Here is a 13,948-nt window from a genome sequence, read left to right as displayed (position 1 = left end):
AATTCCGCGTCCATTGCTCCGTCTTAAGGAAATAACCAAAAACACAGATAAAGATCAATGCACAAAGGTACACATAACAGCTTTAATTATAATAGACCAAAAAAGGAAACAAATGTCCAACATTAGTAGAAGTATTAGGTGAATCACACAGAGTCCATTCCATCATATTTTATGGGGGCGTTGAAAATCATGTTCGCAATGACTTTTTTTTGTCCTAAGGTAAACAGAAATGCAGTATGCAAAATCATTTGTATAATATCAGCATGGCCATGTTTAAAGAAAAAAGTAAGGAAAATATTGCATAATTGAGACAATTATGGTGATTATTTCCCCTTTCGCCTCTTTATGCCTTTGTTACTATCCAAATATGCAAATGGATGAGGATGCGCTCATTAATATTTACTGAATGCCCACATTGTACCGTCATCGTTGGGAGGACCTGGACACACTAAGTTCTTCAGGCACAGCCCTTGCCTGAATTTGCTTACAATCTAGTGAGGTTTTTTTGTTTCTTTTCTTTCTTTTTTTTTTTTATGACCAAGAGAGCAGGGAAAGGAACAGAGGGAGAGGGACAAGTAGACCCTGTGTTGAGCACAAAGCCCGATGCGGGGCTCCATCTTAAGACCCTAATATGACCTGAGCTGAAACTAAGAGTTGGGCACTTAACCAACTGAACCACCCCGGCACCCCTCAACTTCAAAAATTAGAGAATAAGAAAGCTGTGGTTTGTTTAACTAGAGTGGTTGAGAAGTAGCATCCCATCTATTCCCCATTTGATCTCTTTCTCTCAAACCACCTTTCCAAGCCCACAGGGATCTTGGCTGCTTTATCTTCCAAATATGTCTAAAACCCTATGCCAGATAAGCCAATAAATCTTTCAGAGAGTGTAAATAAATAAAATATCTTCAAGGCTTTGGCATAGGTAAAGAGTTCTTCAATAGGACACAAACGTGCTATCTACAGATGGGGAAAAATGGTAAATTGTATTAAAATTTAAACTCTGTTCATCAGATCACATGATTAAGAGTGAAAAGGCAAGCCACGGAGAAGAAAGTCTACAATTCACATACAAGACTCCTATCCAGAAGATGTAAAGAACTCCTACATAGCAATAAGAAAAAGGCAGACAACCCAGAAGGAAATGAGCAAATGTTTGAACAGGCCATCACAGAAGGATATCCAAATAAACATGGCAGGTTTTCCAAACATGAGTCATCATGCAATGCAGAGTAAAACCACAGTGTGATATCACTACGCCCCCAAATTAAGAAAGCAGATAGGTCATAGCAAACATGGACAAAGGTGTGAAGCAATTGAACTGTCGTCTGCTGTGGGGGGCAGGATTGGGGGGGTGCAGACTTGCACAATTGCTTTAGAAAACATCTGGCAGGATCTGGAAAAGCTGAGTATAAAGGAACCCTGTGCTTGGGAGTCCCAGTGCTAGGTATATACCCAAGAGAAACACATAATATGTTCTTCACATTATGTTTGTCGTCACCAAAAACTATAAGTAATCCAAATGTAGAGTGGGTAAAGAAAGGGCAGTATATACAGATACGCAAAGGCGGCCCGCAGCGGGAACTAACTACAACTGCGTACAGCAGCATCTGTAAATATCACAGGCTTATTACTGAGTGAAAGAAACCGCACACAGAGAGTACGTACCACATCATTCTGTGTATGTGACATTCGAGAACAGCTGAACCAATCTGTGGGGTTAGAATTCAAGAGTACTGATTACCCTTGGCGGGGAACGCCTGAAAAGTACAGCCGAGGTAGCTTCTGGGGTTCTGGTAATATTCTGTTTCTTCATCTAGCTGAAGGTTATACTGGTATGTTTGTATGAAAATTCATCAAGGCATGCTTTTCTGTATGAAAATTAAAAATTGCATGATATATATTTATAAATATGTATGTGCATATGTGACATACATACATACACACACGTATAAAATAGATAATGTAAATGTATTTATATACACATAGAGATATATATACACACACACATACACACAAATGTATTCCATCCAAAATGTAACCACTTCTGACACTCCTCTATGTTTTCTCCATTCTAACATGACTCCAATAGCTGTTTGCCTACTTCCTCTCTTGGAGTCTTTATCTGTGGCCAGGATAATAGTCTTTAAAACAGAGGCTGGGTAGTATCTGTCTTTGGCTCATAACCAGCAGACACTACCCATGTCAAACAGAATAAAATCCTCAGAGGGGACATAGATCCCTGACAGCCTGTAATAAACAGCCTCACCACCCAGACCTGTCACGTTTGTCCCTTTATCCTGCTTCACATTTCTTTATAGTTCTTCTCACCAACTGACATACCATTGACTTGGTTATCAGTTTATAACTGGCCTCTTCCCCTCTAGAATGTGAGCTATGGTAGAGCAGAGTCCTCAGCTTTCTGTTTCATGTCCCTGATCCCTAGAACAGTGCCTGGCAATGAATGAATGAATGAATGAATGAATGAATGAATGAATGAATGAAATGATCACCCAAAAAAATAGAGGAAATAAGGGTGCCTGTGTGGCTCAGTCGGTGAAGCATCTGCCTTCAGCTCAGGTCCTGATCCTGGGGTTCTGAGATGAAGCCTGTGTCTGCTCAGTGCGCAGCAGGGACTCTGCTTCTCCCCTCCCCACCCCAGGCTCATGCTCACTCTTTCTCTCCCTCTCTCTCTCTCTTTTAAATCAATAAATAAAATCTTTAAAAGATATGTAGAATAGGCAGAATATGTATGTTTAGCTTTTTTTATAGGTTAAGAAACAAGGAAATGAAATTACTTGATGTTATTCAGGAGTAGAGCTCAGGCCTGTTTCTCTCTCTCTCTGTCCTTTGTCTCCCCCATCTCCACACATCACACATCCATGCAATGTAATTGTATAACCCTGGTGGTTCAGAATTCAATGACAGTGACAGCCAGGTAAAGATTCATTATACTGGAATTCGGCATTTTTATCCAAGCCTTATTTTGTGGCAATATGGCCCTTTTGAATACATGATAGTAAAAAAACCTATCATTTTTCTTGCCAAAAATATATGTGTTTGGGACCTAGGGATGCTCCCCTAAGCATTCTGCATAAGAAAATTTTTCAAACAAAATAACACCATTTTTTTAGACTCTGCAGCAATTCAAAATTTTCAGGCCCTGACGATGAATTGTGTATGTCCAGAAATTGAGATTGTTTCCATCAGAAGTCATACCTCCCTGTCCTCAGAGTGAACTATGGGGCTCTCGGACCAGATGAGGGTGTTTACAGTTAATAATTTCTGTGTCTGTATAGAGACTGACCATTTACCTTTTCACAGGGCCCCCCTCTGGGGTATGCCACTTGGCAGCTTGCCTAAAAACTGGCGAAAGGTGCTCATGTTGGCAGGGGGAGGAGGAGGTCCAGTTTTGTTGTCCATCTGGTTGGCCCTTCAATTTAGGTTAAAAAGAGAGAGAGAGTTTTAGGCCCCCTCGGTTACTACATAGCTGATGACACAGTTTTGTTGCTTTGGTTTTTAATTTAAAAAATGAGAAACAGCAATAAACCCCCAAGTACACAATATGTACTCAACTGCTAGTAAGAGTCTCCTTCCCCTCCTCCCTCTCGGGAAGCAGTAAGCATCACATCAAGCAGTAACTGTAACAGCAGATTAAATAATAAAACGAACCCCAAGAGACATTGAGTATAACAAGGGCAATGTCAGATCGTTTGTTCATCAAGTAGTTCAATCTTTTAATAAGGCAGACAATGATGGTTAGAGGGAACGATGATGCCTTTACTTCTGAGTGAGTGCAAAATAACCGTTCTTGTCAGAGGAGAAAGCAATGCCAAAGTTCATTTTGAAGCTCAGACTTAACAGCTCGGGAGGGGAGAGCATGGAGTAATGAGGATGTATACGTGACTCCAGTGCGGAACTTCTGGTTTCATTGGCCGCATGACTTGGAAGCTGTGTAACCCAGGGCCAGTTCATTAACCTCTCTGAATATCGGCTTCCTAGGGGTGTAAAATAAGGATGGTAAAACACCTAATTTGCAGGGCTTTTGTGACCATCCAATGATATCTTATTCTAAAAATATTTTGTAGCCAAGAATACGCTATGATAATGTATAAGATTATTAGCATGCTTAAATAATTCATTGAATAACCTTCTTACCTTCTCCCTACCTCCTATAGCCACTTCCCTAAGGATTAGCTAAAGTACTGCCCATCCCTGAGGTCTGCCTATCCCTCCTGTTGTAGATTAGGACAGCTTTCAATAATTACATGAAAAAGTTGTATATGTTTCATATCTGAACCAGCCTGCCAAGCCTTCAGAATAGAACTGTGGCCTTCTCTGAAACCCAGATTATTAATGCTGTGCACATATGAACAAGCAATTCCCTGACACCCTTGAGGGTAGGAAGATAGATGAGGATTGAAAAGTGAGGGAAATCTCCTCCTTCCCCATCCCGGATGGAACAAATATTTTCTTCTCTGTAATAGAAAAAGTGGCTATTTGGTGAACATGTACCCTATGCCAAGCACTGTGCTACATGTTATTTGATGTGATCCTCACAACATCCTGTCCTGTGACTGCTGCCTATAGACAAGAAGACGATAGACTACTTTAGAATAAGTAACTTGACCAATGTCACATGGTGGAGTCAGAATTTGAACCCAAACTTGCCTGGTTCCTTTCCCGGTCTTTGTCCATTTGTGGATTAATGATTTACCTCCTACGTTTTAACTTTGTGTGTCCATGTTTGCCTTTCTGTTCCTTTATCCTCTCATTTTTTGGTATGCATGTAATGAGTAGGGTAGAGGCTTATGACAGAAATGCCTAAGGTGTGGTCGCCGTGCCCAAGGAATTGTCCCAATCTACTGCAAGAAAGATGACAGACAAACAAATCCTTATGTGACATGGAAGAATTTAAGAGGTCCATCAGGGATGGTGCATTAGCCTCCTCGCCTGGAACGTGCCAGTAATACTCTACTTTATCCAGCTGTTGTTAGGATAAGAGTGAAATGCCTTTATCAAGTGTTTGGCAAGGATGCTGACTCCTAGTAAGTGCTCAGTATATGGACCCTATAATGTTGCCAGAGAGTCCCAGGATAGTAACTGGAATCCAAAGCTGGAAAAGCAACTTGGTGCCAGATTTCGAGAGCCTCGAATGCCAGTCTAAAGAGTTTGGGCCTTCAGCTTGATTAAAAACAATTGTGCCAAGGTCAGTAATTAGAGCTGATGCTGTGTTGCACTACCTTTCAAAATTCATCGTGAGTGAGACGGAGTTAAGGGGCACAGTTGGAACTGGTTTAGAGCACTTTTATATTTGATGCACTAAAAGGAAAGATGATATTTTCAAGTTTAATGCTCTGTACTTTTTCTTCCGCAGTAATTAGTGAATGCCAAAGGCGGCAACTGGAGTCTGTGAGCTACTCTTCTCGCTATGCTCTGGGCCTCTTTTATGAAGCTGGCACGAAGATCGATGTCCCCTGGGCTGGGCAGTACATCACCAGTAATCCCTGCATACGCTTCATCTCCATTGATAATAAGAAACGCAATATAGGTCAGTACCCCCATTATTTCCCTTAAATACAGTAACAATGGTGGGTGTAGATCATGAAAAATGCTGTTTAATTGAGTGTTGCCATTCTGAACAGAGCAAGCATTTAACTCCAAGCCACAGGGGATAAAATTTAATGTCACATTTGGCCAATAATAAAATACACAGTGAAACCAGCAAAGTTTTTCGGAAAATCATTCACCACATGGTTTGTATTACTTTACTGAGTTCATGAAAAGAGTGTCAGAAGTTTTAAGATTTCAAAATGGCCCAAGTTCTATTGCTTTAATATGGGTCCATCTATATGCAGAAGTATCTCTCCTCCTTTGTGGCTTGGTGGAGTTTGTTTTCTGTTTGTTTGGCTTTGTTTTTAAAATTTGCTAAGTGCTGCTCTTTCCACTTCCCAAGCTAGAAATAAAAAGTGAACTTTACTATGTTATGAAAATCCTTCACTTCAATATAATCTTATTTATTTAATTTTCATCCGGAAGACTACATAACATTACTTCATATACAATATGACGAAAATGATAGGTAAAATGTTTCCTAAGAGCTCCGCTAGAATGGGCTAAAATCTACACTCCACCCTCTTTGTTGAACGTAGTTATTAAAATTGGATTGGAATTGCGAGAATAAATGTAACACTCATCTCAGGAGTAAAGGAGAAATTGTCTCCTTCTTCACAGGATTAGAATGATTCCTGAGAAAACTGCTTTTTGAAGAATAAACCATAATGATCGGAAACGACTAAATTCTTGAAGGGAATCATCATTTCAATTCATTATGGTGTTTTATGGTGCAGTGATGGTTTCACCAAGCCATTAGTTAGAAGTTTCGCTTGATAAAATCACCAGCGAACGTCTCTTGGCTTGCCAGAACTTTATAATGATAGAACTGGGCTGGAGTATGGTTTTTATATCAGAGCACATGATCTTAGAAAAATGTTTCTTTTTTAACTTAAAACTCCCTCAGGGCTAGACTGTTTATGTTAACATGATACCACATATATGTATAATCAGCAGTTCATGAAATGCCCTGTAACAACAGCGGACTGACCATTTTTAACTCCACAACTGCTCTGTTCTGAGAAAAGAATAGCCCTTGATCTTCTCATGTTATATGTCATGAATTAGACATTACCCTTTGTGTACTGCTTCATCAGATATGGTATCTGCTAGGGTGTATTCAGTAATATGTAACAGAAAAACCAATTTAAACTTGTTTAAACAAAATAAGGTGATTTGTTATATTATCTGCTGTGGACTGAATTGTATCCCTCCAAAATTCATGTGTTGAAGCCCTAATCTCCAGTGTGATTACATTTGGAGATGAGGCTTTTAGGATGTAATGAAGGTTAAATGAAGTCATAAGGGTGGGATCCTAATCCAGGATGATCGGCGGCCTTACAAAATGAGGAAGAGCGAGTTCTCTCTCCTAGTGCACCTACCAAGAGAAGAGCCTATGAGGATGGTGAGAAGGCAGGAAGGCAGGCTCTCTACAAGCCAGGAAGAGAGAGGCTTTACCAGAAACCCAATCGCCTGGCACCTTGACCTTGACTTTCCTAGTCTCTGGAGTGAAGAGAAATACATTTCTGTTGTTTAAGCCATGCAATCTATGGCATTTTGTTATGCCAGTCCAAGCTGACTGACACATTATCTAAGAGGAAGAAGTTGGGGAGGCATCAGGAAGAATCGATTCAAGACCTGAGCAATATATTCAAGGACCTAGAATTATCCTTCTCTGCTCTCTTCACTCTTGAGGTGGACCTTCTTTCTCGGAGGCCTGGTGGTGAGACGGCACTAACCATTGGAATCACATCCAGACCCAACAGCACGTCCAGGAAGAAGAGGGAACATTCTGTTTCTGTTTCTTTCTAAGAACCAAAGATTTCTTTCTAGAGCCCCCTCAACTGACTTCATCTTGTATGTTATAGGTCAGAATTGGGTTCCTCGACCAGTCCGAAACCCATGTGGCAGGGGAGGATGGGACTGCCACAATGAACTAGACAGATCAAGGTTTACTCCTGGAATTGCTGTTAGGATCATCTTCCTTGAGTTATACGAGGGGTACATACTGAATAAAATAGGGTTTTGTTTGGAGAAGAGAAGGAAGTAGTGGATGCTAGGTTGGCAATACGTAATGCCCATCATTTTCAAGTACAGTCACATCGTAGACGGGAGGTAAAGTTCTAAAGTTGACACATAAAGAGAAGAATCGTGTAGATTCAAAATTATCTTTGAAAATCCCTTAAATCTACTTGACATTTTGGAGAGCGAAATACCTTTCAGTAAATTCAGGATAGCCATCGTTCCAACATCCCATAGATTTCAGTTTCTTTGGGTGAGGCCAGATGAAATAGTTGGCTTGCATTTATAGGACAGAGTGATATTTTCTACTGTGAAAGGCACATGGCAAGAAAGAAACAGCAGTCATATCTCCTAACAGATTAAATCGCTGTTCGGATGGAGTGGGGGGTGAGTGCCGGCACCCAGAGTACAGTGCAAAAACAATTTAGCAAAGAGGTACGCAAATTTGAAACAGCACAACATAAACATATTAATAAATTCTCACGATTGGCAGCATCTGAAATAAGAGAAATAAAAAATTATTTTTTTGTATTAACAATCACAGAATTTTAAAGCAGGAAGACTGGGTGGATTGGAAACCATGTTTTTGCTACAGCTCAGGACACTGCCTCTTCCAACAGCAAAGAAATGCCTGCCTTTCTTTGCCAGTTTTATGGAAAATTAATCTTGGATTATGCGAGCTTTAAATTATGGGAGGCCTCCAGTAATGGCATCCCCGAACATAAAATCTAACTGCCTTGCATTTAAACTATTTTTTTTTCCTCACTATCTGGGGCCAGGGTGCTAAGTAGTCTAGTTGAATTCACACAATATAAATGTCCATCTAGTATAATGCCACTGTATTTTATTAGTGCTGATATTTAAGTAAGAGTTGTCTCTTTATGTTATTAACACTACCCCACACCCACCCTGTTCTTAGAGTGTCTGATTGAATCTAGAATTAATACTATAAATACACACACCCAGCTAATGAAGGGGAGCGTTTTTGTTCTGTCGAGGTAAGGCAGCAACAAGATAAAAGGTGGCAGGGTTGAGTCCACAAAACCCAGGCTGTTGTTAAGTCTTGAAGAGAGCCAGAGTTTATGAAGGATTCGTGGCCCAGACCAGACAAAGGTCAAGGAGTAGTCATTTGTCAGATGTCGGGAATAGGAAGTACACGCAGAAAGCTGCAACGAGAACCCAAATCTCCTTAGTCAGAGGGGCTAAATTCCAAGACCTGTTAGACCCAGCCTCAGGTACCTATAGTTAGGGGCATGAGCCACTGTGCTTTGGTTTGTGTTTCCCAAAATGCGTTCAATGGAACACCAGTTCCTTGATATGCTCTTTGAGAAGAGGTTCTGTCATCACATAAATTTGCAAAATGCTACCAACTTTACCTCTAATATAAGAGTTTCAGGTCACATTGCCCTATTAAAAGACATTCCTATTAAAAAAAAAACCACTTTCTCACTTCATTTAATCTAGAATTTCCCAAATGTATTTGACCAGGGGTATTTTATTTGAGTGCCGTACCTACTAATATCCGACAGAAATGGTTCCCTTGGACACCCTTGGGAAACCCTGACTTGACATCATTGTTTGTGCCTCAGACCTGGAAGGGAATCGCAGGCCAGTGGAGGAGGTGGCAAAGGCTGGTCTGGAAGCTGTCAGTAGGAAAATACTGATTTTTTGTTAGAGACGGAAGAAGTTTGAACCTGGAACCCTCCAAGAGTTGCCTCATTAGAACAAAAGATACTCGTATCCCTCAAGAAATTCCAAGGGATTTAGGAGCTCTGTGTTAGGAACCAGAATCAAAGAGCAAATATTAGAACAAAAGATGTTTTCAGTGCTCTTATCACTTGGGAAATTACAAAGATTTTAACAGCTCTGTGCCAGGAGCCAAGGGGAGAGACTAATATATACATATTGTCAAGAGCCAATAATATATATATCTATAGATATATATCTATAGATATATATATATATATATATAGTATTATTTCACATTTCACATCTCCCAAGAAGATCTCAGAGATTCCTCTCAAGATCTTGTATTTATAATTAGACTGGCCAGGAGTAACTTAGATTCAACTCAGTTCTATCTCTTAATAGCTGTGTGATTTTGGATAAAGTACTTAAACTCTCTGTTTACTGATCAATTTGATGAGGAAAACAATACCAACCCCAGAGATTTGGGGATGAAGTGGCTTAAACATATAAAGAGCTTCATATGGCCCTTAGCAAGCATTAAGTCCGTCTCTCTGGCACCTGTTATTACAACTGATAATGCCGCTCTTGCATTTGGATATTATATTTTCCGAGGCAAAGGGCATACATATAAAAGCCCCCTTTGGTGAACACAACCCTCTGACACCAGTGCAGATAGGAGGCTGGGTGGCCTTAATAAGTAAGATCTGTAAGTTACCCTGAAAATGGTTGGTCACGATTTTAGCAACCTTCCCTGTTCACCAGCTGGAAGAAGAGTACTACCGATCATAAAATAGCCAATAGACAGCAACCAGAGGAGATTAGTATAATCTGCAATTCTAGAAATGTGGATGGCCAGTGACTATAATTACATGGCTTTCGATAACTCATCAGAGGAATCCGTTACATTCATCCCCAAAGAAAACCAACAAATAAACAAGCTTTTTCTTCACGTGGAATTTACACCTGCCAGGACTGTACAGGTAGGGATCATTGAGTAATGTGCACTAGTATACTGTGTATTGGCTCTAACAGCTGTTTTATAAAAGTTGCAGAAATGTTCTTCACCAAGCTGTTTATGACATCAACTCTTTGTAAATACAGAAGCATAGTATGAAATCCTGTAAATAATTGGGATGAGCCTGGGGCCCCAAATCCAGTCATCTTGGGTTCACTTAAGGGAGTCTGTGATTACTCCATTTAAGCAGAGAGCCATGCACTGACACTACAAGGTGATCTGCTTTAGGATGCAAGTAAATGTGGAATTATTTGCCCTTAAACTTGCAGAAAACGTAAGCAAGAGAGGCAGCATTTTTTTTGAAGATTTATTTATTTATCTTATAGAGAGAGAGAAAAAATACGCGTCCACCTGCAGGGGGAGGGGCAGAGGGAGTGGGAGAGAGAGAGAGAATCCTCAAGCAGACTCCCCGCTCGGCGCGGAACCCAACATCGGGCTCCATCTCCTGACCCATGAGATCACAACCTGAGCCAAAATCAAGAGTCAGTCACTCAAACAGCTGAGCCACCCAGATGCCCCAACAGAGGTAGTACTTCAGAAGTAGAAGAAAAAGAGAAGAGGGAGAAGAAGGAAATGGGGACTGACTGTAGCTGGGGAAAGGAAAGGAAAAAAGAGCTGTGATCCTGAAAAATGGGCAGGTTTCCTGTTCAGGCTTGTTTTAAAATACCAACTGCAGAAGCAGAGCTCAGAGGTAAAATAGCAGTGATCGTCTTAAAATAACCAGCAGTAACCAGTTACAAGGTGCATGATATGCTGTCTTTTGTATAATAGACGTAGTCATTTGTGACTCAATTAGGTAACTGCTGCTGTCCAGATCGACCTGTTCAGACAATTTACTAAGCAGCCAATACTAATTACAAATATCCATCTCATTATTACAGTGATGCCACGGAATGTCACATGCTCGTAATATCAAAATCTTGGGATGATCTCCCAGGAAGGAAAGAATATATGTGTCTGTCTACATGTGTCTACACATACACGTAAAACTAAATGTCTTTTTGTTGTCACTTAAGTCAATAGGCACAAATCATAAAATACATAGATCTCATTTCACATAATATTTGCCAATTCTCAAAACAAAAAGGATTTTCTTTAGAGAATGAGCCCATCTTGTACGAAGAACATTTGCACACGAAGTAAAAACAAACAGCAGATCCCTTTCAGCCTCTGGTTTCCCTATCAAGCTATCCTCACGGGGAACGCTTTACATCCAAGATAGCACGTGCCCTCCCACTTGCCAAGCAAATTAACTCCTATGAAAATCAATGCCAGAGATGGAGGGAAACTGGAAAAGTGGCAAAATATATAACATCAGAAACAAACTTTAAAAATATCCTGTGGAGAGTATTACTGGGAAAAACATTTTATGGACATTTCTTCCAGAAGAACCAAACTCACAAATATTTGCTTTATGTGTTTCCATTCTCAATTTGTTGAGCGGTTACTTACAAATATGTATTGAATGCCTCTGCGTGCCAGGCACTGGGCTAAGACCTAAGGGTTCGAAGTTCTGGGGTCCACTCAAATGAGGAATTCTGAAGGAGAGACACGCAGAGGCTCTGTTGGGACTAGTGACTCAGAGTCAAGGAAGAGTCCTCCTAATATAAATGGATGTCCGGATAGAGACAACATAGAAACCATTAACTCACATCTGTACTCAAACCCGGGGAGAGTCATATTGCCTCGTGACAATATTATAAGCTTTTGAAGGAACACTTAAGACCTTTTGTCAACATGAAGCCAATACTCTTCTTTCTTTAGGTGAAGAAATGAGAGGTGGGGGCAGTGAAACATTTAAATCCATGAATAAATCAGACACTTTAGCCCAGCCTATTATTTAACTTTCTCCTGGGGCTGCTAAAAAGTTCCATACAAGTAAGTCATGAAACGTCCAGGAGGCAGTGAGTGAAAGGGTAGGGAACTTCTGGAGTCTCTCGCTTCTTGGCATTTTTGTAACTGCGAACAATGGCAAATTACAAATTTATGGAGCAACCACACTAAGCAGTGAGTCTTTTTTTTTTCCTTTAAGGTTTTTTTTTTTTAAAGATTAAATTTATTTGAGAGAGAGAGTGAGCAAGAGAAAGCAGAAGCTGGGGGAGTGGCAGAGGGGGAGAAAGAAGCAGACTCCACACGGAGCAGACTCCACGCTAAGCATATCCCAATGCGGGGCTCAATCCCAGGACCCCAAGGCAGATGCTTAACCAACTGAGCCACCTGGGCGTCCCAGAAGTGAGTCTGGGACATTGTATATCCTCAGTCCCTTTGTTTTTTTTTCAACCTTCCATCTCGTGTTCTGCCTGCCCTGCCTTCTGAGAGCAGTATTTTCTTTTTCTTTTTCTTTTTTTTAAGATTTTATTTATTTGACAGAGATAGAAACAGCCAGCAAGAGAGGGAACACAAGCAGGAGGAGTGGGAGAGGAAGAAGCAGGCTCATAGCAGAGGAGCCTGATGTGGGGCTCGATCCCATAACGCCAGGATCACGCCCTGAGCTGAAGGCAGACGCTTAACTGCTGCGCCACCCAGGCGCCCCATGAGAGCAGTATTTTCACTTGGGCTATTGGCGTAAAGTTGTGGCTATCAGGCTGAGGCTCACGAAGACCTTCACGTTGGCCAAGAATTGGTCTTGAACACAAGAGCCAGATGTGTTGGTGATTGAGAGTGGTTTTATCCACTGTTAGTGGGACGGAAGGTGGGAATGAGAATCAGGCAATGGTGTACGGATCTGAAATTTACAGGTCGTAGATGAGAGCAGCAGAAAAACTGGCAAAGGCTATCACCACTGCTGCCGATTTCGAAAGAAAAAGCAAGGGAGAACCCTGTGTTGGCTTCGTAAGGAGGTGAGGGAGGCCAGTGTACAGCAAAGGGGGAAAGACCTGCAGAGGGGCCCAGGTGGGAACTGCCATGGTCTTTCTGTCCTCTCTGCTAACAAAGGTCATGGAAATTGGTGGGTAGCTATTGTCTGATAAAAAATTGCTGTATTAAATGTAATAACACCTAATTTTGGCTATTTGTGAGTCCAGTCCTTTTAAGGGAGGGTTCTTTTGTCTGCTGAGCATCCGAAAGAGATGAGATGCCAATTGGGAGTGGACACAGGGAGAGCTAAATTGCTTTGCCTAATTGAGGAGAAAATTTCAGATGTCCTGAGACAACGGGGAGGGTGCGGAGCAGAGAAGGGAAGAGGAAAACCTAGCTGGATGATGGAAGGCTCTGGCTTGACCTGAGGGATCACTGCGTGGATTTGTAACTTCTTTGCTGGATGATTTACTCTGTGACCGCTCCCACAACTCCCTACGACCCAACACAGCTCTGGATTGAGCAACTGCTTTAAATCCATGCTTGCTTTTTATTGGGGACTTGTTGAGTAAAGTCAACATAGTCCAGGCGCTTTGGGGAATATCTAGAATGAAATTAGATAGGAACTTTGAGATTTCTTCAGGTTGCTTTCTGAGCGGGACCTTGGAGTGTGGCAAGCCCACATCTGTGTTGAGAACTGTAATTTGAATCAAGACAAAACTCCGCATCCTCTGGACCTCGAATAAAGCAAGTCCAACTTGCTGCTTCCATTATACCTGTGACCTGGTCAACCCGTTGGGAGAATGAGGAATTGGG

The 13,948-nt window shown here is 41.2% G+C and overlaps 1 protein-coding gene across 9 annotated transcripts in view; it reads left to right on the top strand.

The window, feature by feature from the left end:
* The window catches only part of RNLS (renalase, FAD dependent amine oxidase), a 254,192-nt gene that overhangs the window by 190,590 nt on the left and 49,654 nt on the right, over positions 1–13,948 (top strand). For all 9 annotated transcript variants that reach the window (XR_015724878.1, XR_015724879.1, XM_087863148.1 and 6 more), the window contains one exon: positions 5,375–5,548. Coding sequence is in view for 7 of the 9 variants with exons in the window: in XM_087863148.1 (XP_087719274.1) it covers positions 5,375–5,548 (174 nt within the window). In the remaining 2 variants the exon portion in view is untranslated. The remainder of the gene's footprint in view (positions 1–5,374; positions 5,549–13,948) is intronic.

This window comes from Ursus americanus, chromosome 6, assembly GCF_024610735.1.
Source record: "Ursus americanus isolate L20-20 chromosome 6, mUrsAme1.1.p, whole genome shotgun sequence".
Classification (NCBI taxonomy): Eukaryota; Metazoa; Chordata; class Mammalia; order Carnivora; family Ursidae; genus Ursus; species Ursus americanus.
The sequence above is the reverse complement of the archived record's forward strand: the minus strand, read 5'-3'. Positions and strand labels throughout refer to the sequence as shown.